This window comes from Pelecanus crispus, chromosome 4 (genome assembly GCF_030463565.1).
Source record: "Pelecanus crispus isolate bPelCri1 chromosome 4, bPelCri1.pri, whole genome shotgun sequence".
NCBI classification, from domain to species: Eukaryota; Metazoa; Chordata; class Aves; order Pelecaniformes; family Pelecanidae; genus Pelecanus; species Pelecanus crispus.
In genome coordinates, this window is record NC_134646.1 from 87533080 (window position 1) to 87545518 (window position 12439).

Below are 12439 nucleotides of genomic sequence, written 5' to 3' on the forward strand. Positions count from 1 at the left end.
ATGGCGGCCCCGGGGCTGGAGCGGCACCGGCTGGCGCTGCTGGCGGCGCGGGAGGACGTGGGCAACCCCCGGGCCGGCACCGACTGGTGAGGCGGGACCGGGACCGGGGACGGGAACGGGAACGGGAACGGGAACGGGAGCGGGGAACCGGGAACCGGGAACGGGAACGGGAACGGGAACGGGAACGGGGAACCGGGCACCGGGCAACGGGCACCGGGAACGGGAACGGGAGCGGGGAACCGGGAACCGGGAACGGGAACGGGAACGGGAACGGGAACGGGGAACCGGGCACCGGGCAACGGGCACCGGGAACGGGAACGGGGAACCGGGAACGGGGAACCGGGAACGGGAACGGGAACGGGAACGGGGAACCGGGAACGGGAACGGGAACGGGAACGGGGAACGGGAACGGGAACGGGAACGGGGAACCGGGCACCGGGCAACGGGCACCGGGAACGGGAACGGGAACGGGAACGGGAGCGGGGAACCGGGAACGGGAACGGGAACGGGGAACCGGGCACCGGGCACCGGGCACCGGGCACCGGGAACGGGAACGGGAACGGGAACGGGGAACCGGGCACCGGGCACCGGGCACCGGGCACCGGGAACGGGAACGGGGAACCGGGCACCGGGAACCGGGAACGGGAACCGGGAACAGGAAGGGGGAACCGGGAACCGGGAACGGGAACGGGGAACCGGGAACGGGAACCGGGAACGGGAACGGGGAACCGGGCACCGGGAACCAGGAACGGGGAACGGGAACGGGAACGGGGGAACCGGGAACCGGGCACCGGGAACCGGGAACGGGAACGGGGAACCGGGCACCGGGAACGGGAACGGGGAACCGGGAACGGGAACGGGGAACCGGGAACCGGGAACCGGGCACCGGGTACGGGAACGGGGAACCGGGAACGGGAACGGGGAACCGGGAACCGGGAACCGGGACCGGGACCGGGAACGGGAACGGGAACCGGGAACGGGGAACCAGGAACGGGAACGGGAACGGGGAACGGGGAACAGGAAACGCGGAACCGGGAACCGGGACCGGGAACGGGGAACCGGGAACCGGGCGCCGGGAACTGGGCGCCGGCGGCTCCGGGCTCAGCGGGGCGCGGGGGGGGGGGCGGCACCGAGCACCGGGACCGCGGGGTCCGGGAGCCACCGAGCAGCGGCACCGGGACGGGGGGGTCCAGGGGGGCACCGGCACCGGGACAGGGGGGTCCGGGACCCACCGGGCACGGGCACCGGGACAGGGGGGCCCGGGGGGGTCCAGGATGGGACGGGGGGGGGTCCGGGACCCACTAGTCACCGGGACGGGGGGGGTCCGGGGGGCACCGGCACCGGGACAGGGGGGTCTGGGGGGCACCGGCACCGGGACAGGGGGGTCCGGGGGGCACCGGCACCGGGACGGGGGGGTCCGGGGGGCACCGGCACCAGAATGGGGGGGTCCGGGGGGCACCGGCACCGGGACAGGGGGGTCCAGGGGGCACCAGGGTCCCGGCCGGGCTGCGGGGCGGGGGGGTCCCGGGGCTGAGCCCCTCCCGCCGCTGCGGCCGCCGATCCGCGCTGGGAACCGGGCACCCGGTCCCACCCCACCCTGGGGCACGGGGCTGCACCGGGGGCTGCACCGGGGGCTGCCGCTGCCGGTGCGGGGGGGCCGGGGCTGGGGAAGGGGCCGGCGGGGGCGCAGGGCTGGAGCCGGCTTCCCCCCGAAACCCCGCGGCCCGGGCCGGCGCGGCCTCACGCGCCAGGCTGGCATCACCGGTGCGGCCCGGGGCGGTGGGCGACGGCACCGGGGCTGCACCGGCACCCGCGGCGGCCCCTCGGCCTGCGGCAGCCACGCTCGCTCGGCTTGGCCGCGAGGCCGCCCGGCCGCTGCCCTCTGCCCCCTGAGCCGCTGCCACGGCCGGCCTGCCGCGGTGGCCACGGTGGCCACGGTGCCGCAGTGCCATGGTGCCGCGGCCCAGCTCCAGCGCCCATTCCTGCCGCCGGCCAGGCCCGCCACGTGCAGCCGGCGTGCCCTGCCATGTCCCGCCATGCCGTGCCACGCCGTGCCGTCATACGCCCTGCCGCGCCGCGCCGTGCCACGCCGCACGCGTGCTCCCAAAGCCGTGCCGTGTCCCGGCGCCGCGGCACGCCGCCGCATGCATCTGTAACCGGAGCCATGCGGAGACAAAGAGGCAGCGGAGCCGGCGGCGAATGCCCAGCCGGGGCCTCCGCCAGCGCCGGCACCCCAGCACCGGACACCCCGCGGCCCCGGGCGGGGGTCCCGGCACAGCCGGGGGTCCGGGCGTGCTCCCCCGTCTCCGCGCAGGAGCGGGCTCGGGGTCTGCCTGGCCGCCGGCGGGGGGGTCCCGAGCGCCACGCGCGGTGCCGGCCCGGTGCTGGGCGACGCCGGCGTCACCTTGGGGGGCTGGGGGCAGCCCGGGGAGGGGGCCGTGCCGTCGCGGCGCTTCCCGCCGCCCCATTGTCCCCGCGGCGGATGCTGCCGGCGGCACTTCCACGAATTCAAACCCCGGGGCCGACGGCACGGGGAGGGGGGGGGCACCCCCCAAACTCGCAGGTGCCCCGGCTCCCTCCCCACCCCGGTGAAGCCGGTGCCGGGTGGGGGTCCCTAAATCTCCCCCCCCCCCCCACCCAGGGCGGTCTTTGCCTATGAGAAGCACCACGACCTCAAGCTCCTGGACTCTGGAGGTACCACCCCAAAATGGGGGTGTTGGGGGGGGGGGGGGGGGTCGCACCGCACCCCCCCAACCACCCCCTTCCTCGCACAGCCGGGGGTCCGGATGAGCTGGCGGCGAAATTCTCCCCCGCCAGCGTCATGTACGGGCTGTGCCGCCTCCAGGACCCCGACACCGGCGCTCACCGCGTCGTCCTCATCAGCTGGGTGAGCGCCGGGCACCGCGGCGGCGATGGCGGGGTGGGGGGCGGTGATGGCGGTGGTGGGGGGGGGGGGCTGAGCGTGGTACCCCTCTTGCCGGGGTGCCGCGGCGCAGGGATTTGGGTGCCTAAAGGCTGGCGTGCCGGCGCCAGGTTGGGGAGAAAACGCCGGAATGGCAGCGGGAGGCGTGCGCCGGGCATCTGCCCGCCATCAGGGCGTTTTTTAGGGTGAGTTTATAAGGGGGGGGGGGCGCGCGGCACCCGGTCGCCAGCCCCGGACCCCCGCCGGGGGTCCGGGGCTGGCGACCGGGTGCCGCATCTGGCTCCCAAGCGCCAAACATCCGGATGCGGCCCCCACATCTGGAGCCAGCGCGGGAACGGCGCCAGGATTTTGGGGGGGCTGCGAATTCATGGTGGGTGGGTGGGTGGGGGGTGGTTTTTTTTTGGGGGGGGGGGGGGGGGGGGGGTGACGCCGTGTCCCCCCCCCCCCCCCTCGGCGGCAGGAGGCCAGCGCGGTGCTGAGCGCCCGCCGCGCCGAGGAGGTGACGCGGGAGGGGCTGGGCCGGGCGCTGGCGCAGCTGGCCCCCCCCGCCGCACCCCCCCCCGCCAGGAGGGTGCCCCCCGCAGATGCCCAGGAGCTGGTGGTGAGTTGGGGGGGGGGGGGGCGCGGAGTTGGGGGGCGCGGAGTTGGGGGGCGCGGAGTTGGGGGGGTGCGGAGTTGGGGGGGTGCGGAGTTGGGGGGGTGCGGAGTTGGGGCATCCAGGAGTCGGGGGTCCTGGATTTGGGGGGGTCCCGGAGTTGGGGGGGCCTGGATTTGGGGATGCTGGCATTGGGGGGTCCCGGAGTTGGGCGGGGTCCCGGAGTTGGGGGTCCTGGAGTTGGGGGGGGTCCCGGAGTTGGGGGGGGTCCCGGAGTTGGGGGGGTCCCAGAGTTGGGGGTCCTGGAGTTGGGCGGGGTCCCGGAGTTGGGGGTCCTGGAGCTGGGGGGGTCCTGGATTTGGGGGGGTCCCAGAGTTGGGGGGTCCTGGATTTGGGGATGCTGGCATTGGGGGGTCCTGGAGTTGGGGGGGGTCCCGGAGTTGGGGGTCCTGGAGTTGGGGGGGGTCCTGGAGTTGGGGGTCTGGGCACTGGGGGGGTCCTGGAGTTGGGGGTCCCGGAGTTGGGGGGGTCCCGGAGTTGGGGGGGTCCCAGAGTTGGGGGTCCTGGATTTGGGGGGGTCCCGGAGTTGGGGGTCCTGGATTTGGGGATGCTGGCATTGGGGGGTCCCAGAGTTGGGGGGGGTCCCGGAGTTGGGCGGGGTCCCGGAGTTGGGGGGGGTCCCGGAGTCGGGGGTCCTGGAGCTGGGGGGGGTCCCGGAGTTGGGGGTCTGGGCACTGGGGGGGTCCTGGAGTTGGGGGTCCCGGAGTTGGGGGGGTCCCGGAGTTGGGGGGGTCCCGGAGTTGGGGGGTCCTGGATTTGGGGATGCTGGCATTGGGGGGTCCCGGAGTTGGGGGGGGTCCCGGAGTTGGGCGGGGTCCCGGAGTTGGGGGTCCTGGAGTTGGGGGGGTCCCGGAGTTGGGGGGGTCCCGGAGTTGGGGGGTCCTGGATTTGGGGATGCTGGCATTGGGGGGTCCCGGAGTTGGGGGGGGGTCCCGGAGTTGGGCGGGGTCCCGGAGTTGGGGGTCCTGGAGTTGGGGGGGGTCCTGGAGTTGGGGGTCTGGGCACTGGGGGGGTCCCGGAGTTGGGGGGGGTCCCGGAGTTGGGGGGGGTCCCGGAGTTGGGGGGGCCTGGATTTGGGGATGCTGGCATTGGGGGGTCCCGGAGTTGGGCGGGGTCCCGGAGTTGGGGGTCCTGGAGTTGGGCGGGGTCCCGGAGTTGGGGGTCCTGGAGCTGGGGGGGTCCTGGATTTGGGGGGGGTCCCAGAGTTGGGGGGTCCTGGATTTGGGGATGCTGGCATTGGGGGGTCCCGGAGTTGGGCGGGGTCCCGGAGTTGGGGGTCCTGGAGCTGGGGGGGTCCTGGAGTTGGGGGTCTGGGCACTGGGGGGGTCCTGGAGTTGGGGGTCCCGGAGTTGGGGGGGGTCCCGGAGTTGGGGGGGGTCCCAGAGTTGGGGGTCCTGGAGCTGGGGGGGGTCCTGGATTTGGGGGGGTCCCAGAGTTGGGGGGTCCTGGATTTGGGGATGCTGGCATTGGGGGGTCCCGGAGTTGGGCGGGGTCCCGGAGTTGGGGGTCCTGGAGCTGGGGGGGTCCTGGAGTTGGGGGTCTGGGCACTGGGGGGGTCCCGGAGTTGGGGGGGGTCCCGGAGTTGGGGGGGGTCCCGGAGTTGGGGGGTCCTGGATTTGGGGATGCTGGCATTGGGGGGTCCCGGAGTTGGGGGGGGGTCCCGGAGTTGGGCGGGGTCCCGGAGTTGGGGGTCCTGGAGTTGGGGGGGGTCCTGGAGTTGGGGGTCTGGGCACTGGGGGGGTCCCGGAGTTGGGGGGGGTCCCAGAGTTGGGGGTCCTGGAGCTGGGGGGGGTCCCGGAGTTGGGGGTCTGGGCACTGGGGGGGTCCTGGAGTTGGGGGTCCTGGAGCTGGGGGGGGTCCTGGAGTTGGGGGGGTCCCGGAGTTGGGGGGTCCTGGATTTGGGGATGCTGGCATTGGGGGGTCCCGGAGTTGGGCGGGGTCCCGGAGTTGGGGGTCCTGGAGTTGGGGGGGGTCCTGGAGTTGGGGGTCTGGGCACTGGGGGGGTCCTGGAGTTGGGGGTCCCGGAGTTGGGGGGGTCCCGGAGTTGGGGGGGTCCCAGAGTTGGGGGTCCTGGATTTGGGGATGCTGGCATTGGGGGGTCCCGGAGATGGGGGGGGTCCCGGAGTTGGGCGGGGTCCCGGAGTTGGGGGTCCTGGAGTTGGGCGGGGTCCCGGAGTTGGGGGTCCTGGAGCTGGGGGGGTCCTGGATTTGGGGGGGTCCCAGAGTTGGGGGGTCCTGGATTTGGGGATGCTGGCATTGGGGGGTCCCGGAGTTTGGGGGGGTCCCGGAGTTGGGGGTCCTGGAGCTGGGGGGGTCCTGGAGTTGGGGGTCTGGGCACTGGGGGGGTCCTGGAGTTGGGGGTCCCGGAGTTGGGGGGGGTCCCGGAGTTGGGGGGGGTCCCAGAGTTGGGGGTCCTGGAGCTGGGGGGGGTCCTGGATTTGGGGGGGTCCCAGAGTTGGGGGGTCCTGGATTTGGGGATGCTGGCATTGGGGGGTCCCGGAGTTGGGCGGGGTCCCGGAGTTGGGGGTCCTGGAGCTGGGGGGGTCCTGGAGTTGGGGGTCTGGGCACTGGGGGGGTCCCGGAGTTGGGGGGGGTCCCGGAGTTGGGGGGTCCTGGATTTGGGGATGCTGGCATTGGGGGGGTCCCGGAGTTGGGGGGGGGTCCCGGAGTTGGGCGGGGTCCCGGAGTTGGGGGTCCTGGAGTTGGGGGGGGTCCTGGAGTTGGGGGTCTGGGCACTGGGGGGGTCCCGGAGTTGGGGGGGGTCCCAGAGTTGGGGGTCCTGGAGCTGGGGGGGGTCCCGGAGTTGGGGGTCTGGGCACTGGGGGGGTCCTGGAGTTGGGGGTCCTGGAGCTGGGGGGGGTCCTGGAGTTGGGGGGGTCCCGGAGTTGGGGGGTCCTGGATTTGGGGATGCTGGCATTGGGGGGTCCTGGAGTTGGGGGGGGTCCCGGAGTTGGGCGGGGGTCCCAGAGTTGGGGGTCCTGGAGTTGGGGGTCTGGGCACTGGGGGGGTCCCGGAGTTGGGGGGGGTCCCGGAGTCGGGGGTCCTGGAGCTGGGGGGGGGTCCCGGAGTTGGGGGTCTGGGCACTGGGGGGGTCCCGGAGTTGGGGGGGTCCCGGAGTTGGGGGGGTCCCGGAGTTGGGGGGTCCTGGATTTGGGGATGCTGGCATTGGGGGGTCCTGGAGTTGGGGGGGGTCCCGGAGTTGGGCGGGGTCCCGGAGTTGGGGGTCCTGGAGTTGGGGGGGGTCCTGGAGTTGGGGGTCTGGGCACTGGGGGGGTCCCGGAGTTGGGGGTCCTGGAGCTGGGGGGGGTCCCGGAGTTGGGGGTCTGGGCACTGGGGGGGTCCTGGAGTTGGGGGTCCTGGAGCTGGGGGGGTCCTGGAGTTGGGGGTCCTGGGAGTTGGGGGGTCCGGGAGTTTGGGGGTCCCGGACTTGGGGGGTCCTGGAGTTGGGGCTCTGGGAGTTGGGGGGGGCCCCGGAGTTGGGGGGGGATCCTGGAGTTGGGGGTCCTGGAGTTGGGGGCGTTCCCAGAGTTGGGGGGGTTCCCAGAGTTGGGGGTCCCAGAGTTGGGGGCCCCAGAGTTGGGGGGGTTCCCAGAGTTGGGGGCCCTGGAGTTGGGGGGGGCCCCGGAGTTGGGGGGGGATCCTGGAGTTGGGGGTCCTGGAGTTGGGGGCCCCAGAGTTGGGGGGGTTCCCAGAGTTGGGGGTCCCAGAGTTGGGGGTCCCAGAGTTTGGGGGGGTCCCGGAGTTGGGGATCCTGGAGTTGGGAGGTCGTGGAGTTGGTCCCGGAGTTGGGGGGGGTCCCGGAGTTGGGGGGTCCTGAAGTTGGGGGTCCCGGACTTGGGGGGGTCCCAGACTTCGGGGATCCTGGAGTTGGGGATCTGGGAGTTTGGGGGGGTCCCGGGAGTTGGGGGGTCCTGGATTTGTGGGGGTCCCGGATTTGGGAGGTCCTGGAGTTGGTCCCGGAGTTGGGCGGGGTCCGGGAGTTGGGGGGCTGGGCGTTGGGGGGTCCCAGAGTTGGGGCATCCGGGAGTCGGGGGTCCTGGATTTGGGGGGGTCCCAGAGTTGGGGGTCCCGGAGTTGGGGGGGTCCCGGAGTTGGGAGGTCCTGGAGTTGGTCCTGGAGTTGGGGGGTCCTGGAGTTGGTCCTGGAGTTGGGGGTCCCGGAGTTGGGGGGTCCCAGAGTTGGGGGGTCCCAGAGTTGGGGGGTCCCGGAGTTGGGGGGTCCTGGAGTTGGGGGTCCTGGATTTGGGGGTGTTGGAGTTCGGGGGGGTCCCGGAGTTGGGGGTCTGGGCACTGGGGGGGTCCCAGAGTTGGGATGTCTGGGATTTGGGGGGTCCGGGAGTTGGGGGTGTCCCGGAGTTGGGGGGTGTCCCGGAGTTGGGGGGTCCTGGAGTTGGGGAGTCCTGGAGTTGGGGGTCCCGGAGTTGGGGGGTCCCGGAGTTGGGGGTCTGGGCACTGGGGGGGTCCCAGAGTTGGGATGTCTGGGATTTGGGGGGTCCCGGAGTTGGGGGGGGTCCCGGAGTTGGGGGGTCCCGGAGTTGGGGGGTCCTGGAGTTGGGGGTCCTGGATTTGGGGGTGTTGGAGTTCGGGGGGGTCCGGAGTTGGGGATCCTGGAGTTGGGAGGTCCTGGAGTTGGTCCCGGAGTTGGGGGTCTGGGCACTGGGGGGGTCCCAGAGTTGGGGGTCTGGGCACTGGGGGGGTCCCAGAGTTGGGGCATCTGGGAGTTGGGGGGTCCGGGAGTTGGGGGTGTCCCGGAGTTGGGGATCCCGGAGTTGGAGGGGGTCCGGGAGTCGGGGTTCCCAGAATGGGGGGTCCGGGAGTTGGGGGGGCCGTGCCCTGGCAGCACGATGGGGGTCCCTGGCTGGGGGGGGGCAGTGCCATGGGGGTCCTGCCCTGAGACCCCGGCTGGGTCGCCGCAGGGCACCAACTACCGCAAGACCAACCCGGCGCTGGAGATCCGCCGCACCGGGCGCGATTCCTTCTGGGCGCAGGCCGAGGTGAGGGGCGCGGGCGGGCGCGGACCCCCGGGGGGTCCCCGGTGCCGGGGGTCCCGGCGCTGAGCGCGGTGCGGCCGCAGCGCGAGGAGGAGCAGCGCAAGGAGGAGGAACGGCGTCGGGCGCTGGAGGAGCGCAAGCGCTGGGAGCGGGAGCGCATGGAGGAGGAGAGGCGCGAGGCGGCCGAGCGCGAGCTGCGCTGCAGGGAGAAGGAGCGGGAGATCGAGGAGCAGCGGTGAGCGCGGGGCGGGCCACGGGGACCCCGGCACCCACGGTTGCCCCCCGCCCCATCGGCACCCACGGCGGGACCCCCTGCACCCACAGTGCCCCCCGCCCCATGGACACCCATGGTGGGACCCCCTGCACCCCACGGTGCCCCCCGCCCCATCGGCGCCCACGGTGGGACCCCCAGCCCCGGCACCCACGGTGCCCCCCGCCCCATCGGCACCCACGGTGGGACCCCAGCCCCTGCACCCACAGTGCCCCCCGCCCCATCGGCACCCACGGTGGGACCCCCAGCCCCATGGGGGCTCCCAATATGGGTGCCCACGGTGGGACCCCCAGCCTCTGCACCCACGGTGCCCCCCGCCCCATCGGCGCCCACGGTGGGACCCCCAGCCCCGGCACCCACGGTGCCCCCCGCCCCATGGACACCCATGGTGGGACCCCCTGCACCCCACAGTGCCCCCCGCCCCATGGACACCCACGGTGGGACCCCCAGCCTCTGCACCCACGGTGCCCCCCGCCCCATCGGCACCCACGGTGGGACCCCCAGCCCCATGGGGGCTCCCAATGTGGGTGCCCATGGTGGGACCCCCAGCCCCATGGGGGCTCCCAACGTGGGTGCCCACGGCGGGACCCCCTGCACCCCACAGTGCCCCCTGCCCCATGGACACCCATGGTGGGACCCCCTGCACCCCACAGTGCCCCCCGCCCCATGGACACCCGTGGTGGGACCCCCTGCACCCCACAGTGCCCCCCGCCCCATGGACACCCGTGGTGGGACCCCCCTGCACCCCACAGTGCCCCCCGCCCCATGGACACCCGTGGTGGGACCCCCTGCACCCCACAGTGCCCCCCGCCCCATGGACACCCGTGGTGGGACCCCCTGCACCCCACAGTGCCCCCCGCCCCATCGGCACCCTCGCCATGGGTGCCCATGGTGGGACCCCAGCCCCATGGGTGCCCCCAACATGGACACCCACGGTGGGACCCCCAGCCCCTGCACCCCACAGTGCCCCATGGGTGCTCCCAATATGGGTGCCCACAATGGGACCCCCAGCACCCCCAGCTTCCCCGTCCCGGTGCCCCCATCCCGCGTGGCTCCGAGCACGCAGACCCCCAGCGGGGCCCAGAGGCTGCTGCGCCCCACGGCCGCCCCCCAACGCTCCCTGCCCTCGCAGGAAGGAGCAGGCGCGGCTGGAGGCGGAGGAGCGCAGGAAGGAGAAGGCGCGATGGGTGAGCGGGGCGGCCGGGATGGGGGGCTGGGGGGCTCCGTGGGGCGCGGGGGGCTCCGTGGGGCGCGGGGGGGCCGTGGGCTGCCCGGCCGTGCGCTGTGCCCGCAGGAGCAGCAGCAGCGGGAGCAGGAGGAGGCCATGCGGGACCGCAGCCGGCGCAGCGAGTCCATCGAGAAGGCGGCCGTGAGTGCCAGGGCTGAGCCCCCCGGCATGCCCCGGGTCGCCCCGGCTGCCCCACGGTGCCACGTACCCCCAGCCGGGCCGTGGGGCGGCGTGGCCGTGCCATGGGGCAGTGTGGCCATGCCATGGGGCGGCGTGGCCATGCCGTGGGCGGTGTGGCCATGCCATGGGGCGGCATGGCCGTGCCGTGGGGCAGCGTGGCCGTGCCATGGGGCGGTGTGGCCATGCCATGGGGCGGCGTGGCCATGCCGTGGGGCGGTGTGGCCATGCCATGGGGCAGTGTGGCCGTGCCGTGGGGTGGCGTGGCCGTGCCATAGGGCAGTGTGGCCGTGCCATGGGGTGGTGTGGCCACGCCGTGGGGCAGTGTGGCCGTGCCATGGGGCGGCATGGCCGTGCCATGGGGCGATGTGGCCATGCCGTGTGGCCGGGCCATGGGGCAGTGTGGCCGTGCCGTGGGGCGATGTGGCCGTGCCGTGGGGTGATGTGGCTGTGCATGGGGTGATGTGGCCATGCCATGTGGGTGGGCCATGGGGCAGCGTGGCCATGCTGTGGGGCAGCGTGGCCATGCTGTGGGGCGGTGTGGCCATGCCATGGGGCGGCGTGGCCGTGCCGTGGGGCGGCGTGGCGATGCCATGGGGTGGCGTGGCCATGCCATGGGGTGATGTGGCCATGCCATGGGGCAGCGTGGCTCTGCCATGGGGCGATGTGGCCATCCCGTGGGGCAGCGTGGCCATGCCGTGGGGCAGTGTGGCAATGCCATGAGGCAGTGTGGCCGTGCCGTGGGGCAGCGTGGCGATGCCGTGGGGCAGCGTGGCGATGCCATGGGGCAGCGTGGCGATGCCATGGGGCAGCGTGGTGATGCCGTGGGGCAGCGTGGCGATGCCGTGGGGCAGCGTGGCCGTGCCGCGGGGCAGCATGGCGATGCCGCGGGGCAGCATGGCGATGCCGTGGGGCAGCGTGGCGATGCTGTGGGGCAGCATGGCGATGCCATGGGGCAGCGTGGCCGTGCCGTGGGGCAGCGTGGTGATGCCGTGGGGCAGCGTGGCGATGCCGTGGGGCAGCGTGGCCGTGCCGTGGGGCAGCGTGGCGATGCCGCGGGGCAGCATGGCGATGCCGTGGGGCAGCGTGGCGATGCTGTGGGGCAGCATGGCGATGCCGTGGGACAGCGTGGCCGTGCCGTGGGGCAGCGTGGCGATGCTGTGGGGCAGCATGGCGATGCCATGGGGCAGCGTGGCCGTGCCGTGGGGCAGCGTGGTGATGCCGTGGGGCAGCGTGGCCGTGCTGTGGGGCAGCGTGGCGATGCTGTGGGGCAGCATGGCGATGCCGTGGGGCAGCGTGGCCGTGCTGTGGGGCAGCGTGGCGATGCCGTGGGGCAGCATGGCGATGCCGTGGGGCAGCGTGGCCGTGCCGTGGGGCAGCGTGGCCGTGCTGTGGCCCCACTGACGGTCTCCGGGTGCTGGCAGGAGGCGGCCGTCCTGGTCTCCCAGCGCTCGCAGAACCCGCGGGATTTCTTCCGGCAGCGGGAGCGCTCGGGGTCCACGTCCGGCACCCCGCTGCCCGCCTCCCCCCTCGGCACCAGGCCCGGTAGGTGCCCCCCGCGGCGGGGGGCGGCCATGGGGCTCGGGGGGCAGCGGGGGGCGCCGCTGAACCCCCCTCGCCCCTGCCCCAGGTGCCCGGCGGCCGTTCCTGCGGTACCAGCGCAGCCTGACCGAGTCGGCCTTCATCTTCGGCCGGCCGGACCCCCCGCCCTCGCCCGGGCCCCCCCAGCCCGGCGTGTTCAGGGCTGCGCCCCCCGCCAGCCCCCGCCGACCCCAGCCTCCCCCCCCCGCCAGCCCCATGGGGAGGGGGACCCCTCAATGTGCCACCACCGGGACCCCCCCCAGCCCCACGGGGACCCCTCAATGTGCCACCACTGGGACCCCCCCCAGCCCCATGGGGATGGGGACCCCTCAATGTGCCCCCCTGGGGACCCCCCCAGCCCCATGGGGACAGGGACCCCTCAATGTGCACCACTGGGACCCCCCCCAGCCCCATAGGGAGGGGGACCCCTCCCTGTGCCCCCCTGGGGAGCCCCCCCAGCCCCACGGGGACCCCTCAATGTGCCACCACTGGGACCCCCATCAGCCCCATGGGGACGGGGACCCCTCAATGTGCCCCCCTGGGACCCCCCCCAGCCCAGGCAGGGCAGGGCCCCCCCATGCCACCAGCCCCATAGGGACAAGGCCCCCCCTCCT

General features: G+C 74.3%; 2 protein-coding genes across 2 annotated transcripts in view; both read left to right on the forward strand.

The window, feature by feature from the left end:
• Positions 1 to 8807, forward strand: LOC142593421 (drebrin-like protein). The gene is made up of 7 exons (XM_075709351.1): positions 1 to 86; positions 2642 to 2694; positions 2775 to 2887; positions 3034 to 3108; positions 3384 to 3524; positions 8494 to 8571; positions 8652 to 8807. The coding sequence occupies exons 1-7, from the start codon at positions 1 to 3 to the stop codon at positions 8805 to 8807; spliced, it is 702 nt and encodes a 233-aa protein (XP_075565466.1).
• A 954-nt stretch (positions 8808 to 9761) lies between these two features.
• The window catches only part of SNRPB (small nuclear ribonucleoprotein polypeptides B and B1), a 5633-nt gene continuing 2955 nt past the window's right edge, over positions 9762 to 12439 (forward strand). Inside the window, 7 exon segments of the mRNA XM_075709893.1 lie at positions 9762 to 9925; positions 9972 to 10026; positions 10134 to 10208; positions 11669 to 11789; positions 11875 to 12157; positions 12225 to 12361; positions 12364 to 12427. Of these exon segments, the coding sequence (XP_075566008.1) occupies positions 9762 to 9925; positions 9972 to 10026; positions 10134 to 10208; positions 11669 to 11789; positions 11875 to 12157; positions 12225 to 12361; positions 12364 to 12427 (899 nt within the window).

Coding starts and splice junctions, on each gene's coding strand:
- LOC142593421 (XM_075709351.1), top strand. CDS start 1: ATGGCGGCCCCGGGGCTGGAGCGGCACCGGCTGGCGCTGCTGGCGGCG. Junction 3,109..3,383: donor CCATCAGGGCGTTTTTTAGG/GTGAGTTTATAA, acceptor CCTCGGCGGCAG/GAGGCCAGCGCGGTGCTGAG. Junction 3,525..8,493: donor CAGATGCCCAGGAGCTGGTG/GTGAGTTGGGGG, acceptor GGGTCGCCGCAG/GGCACCAACTACCGCAAGAC.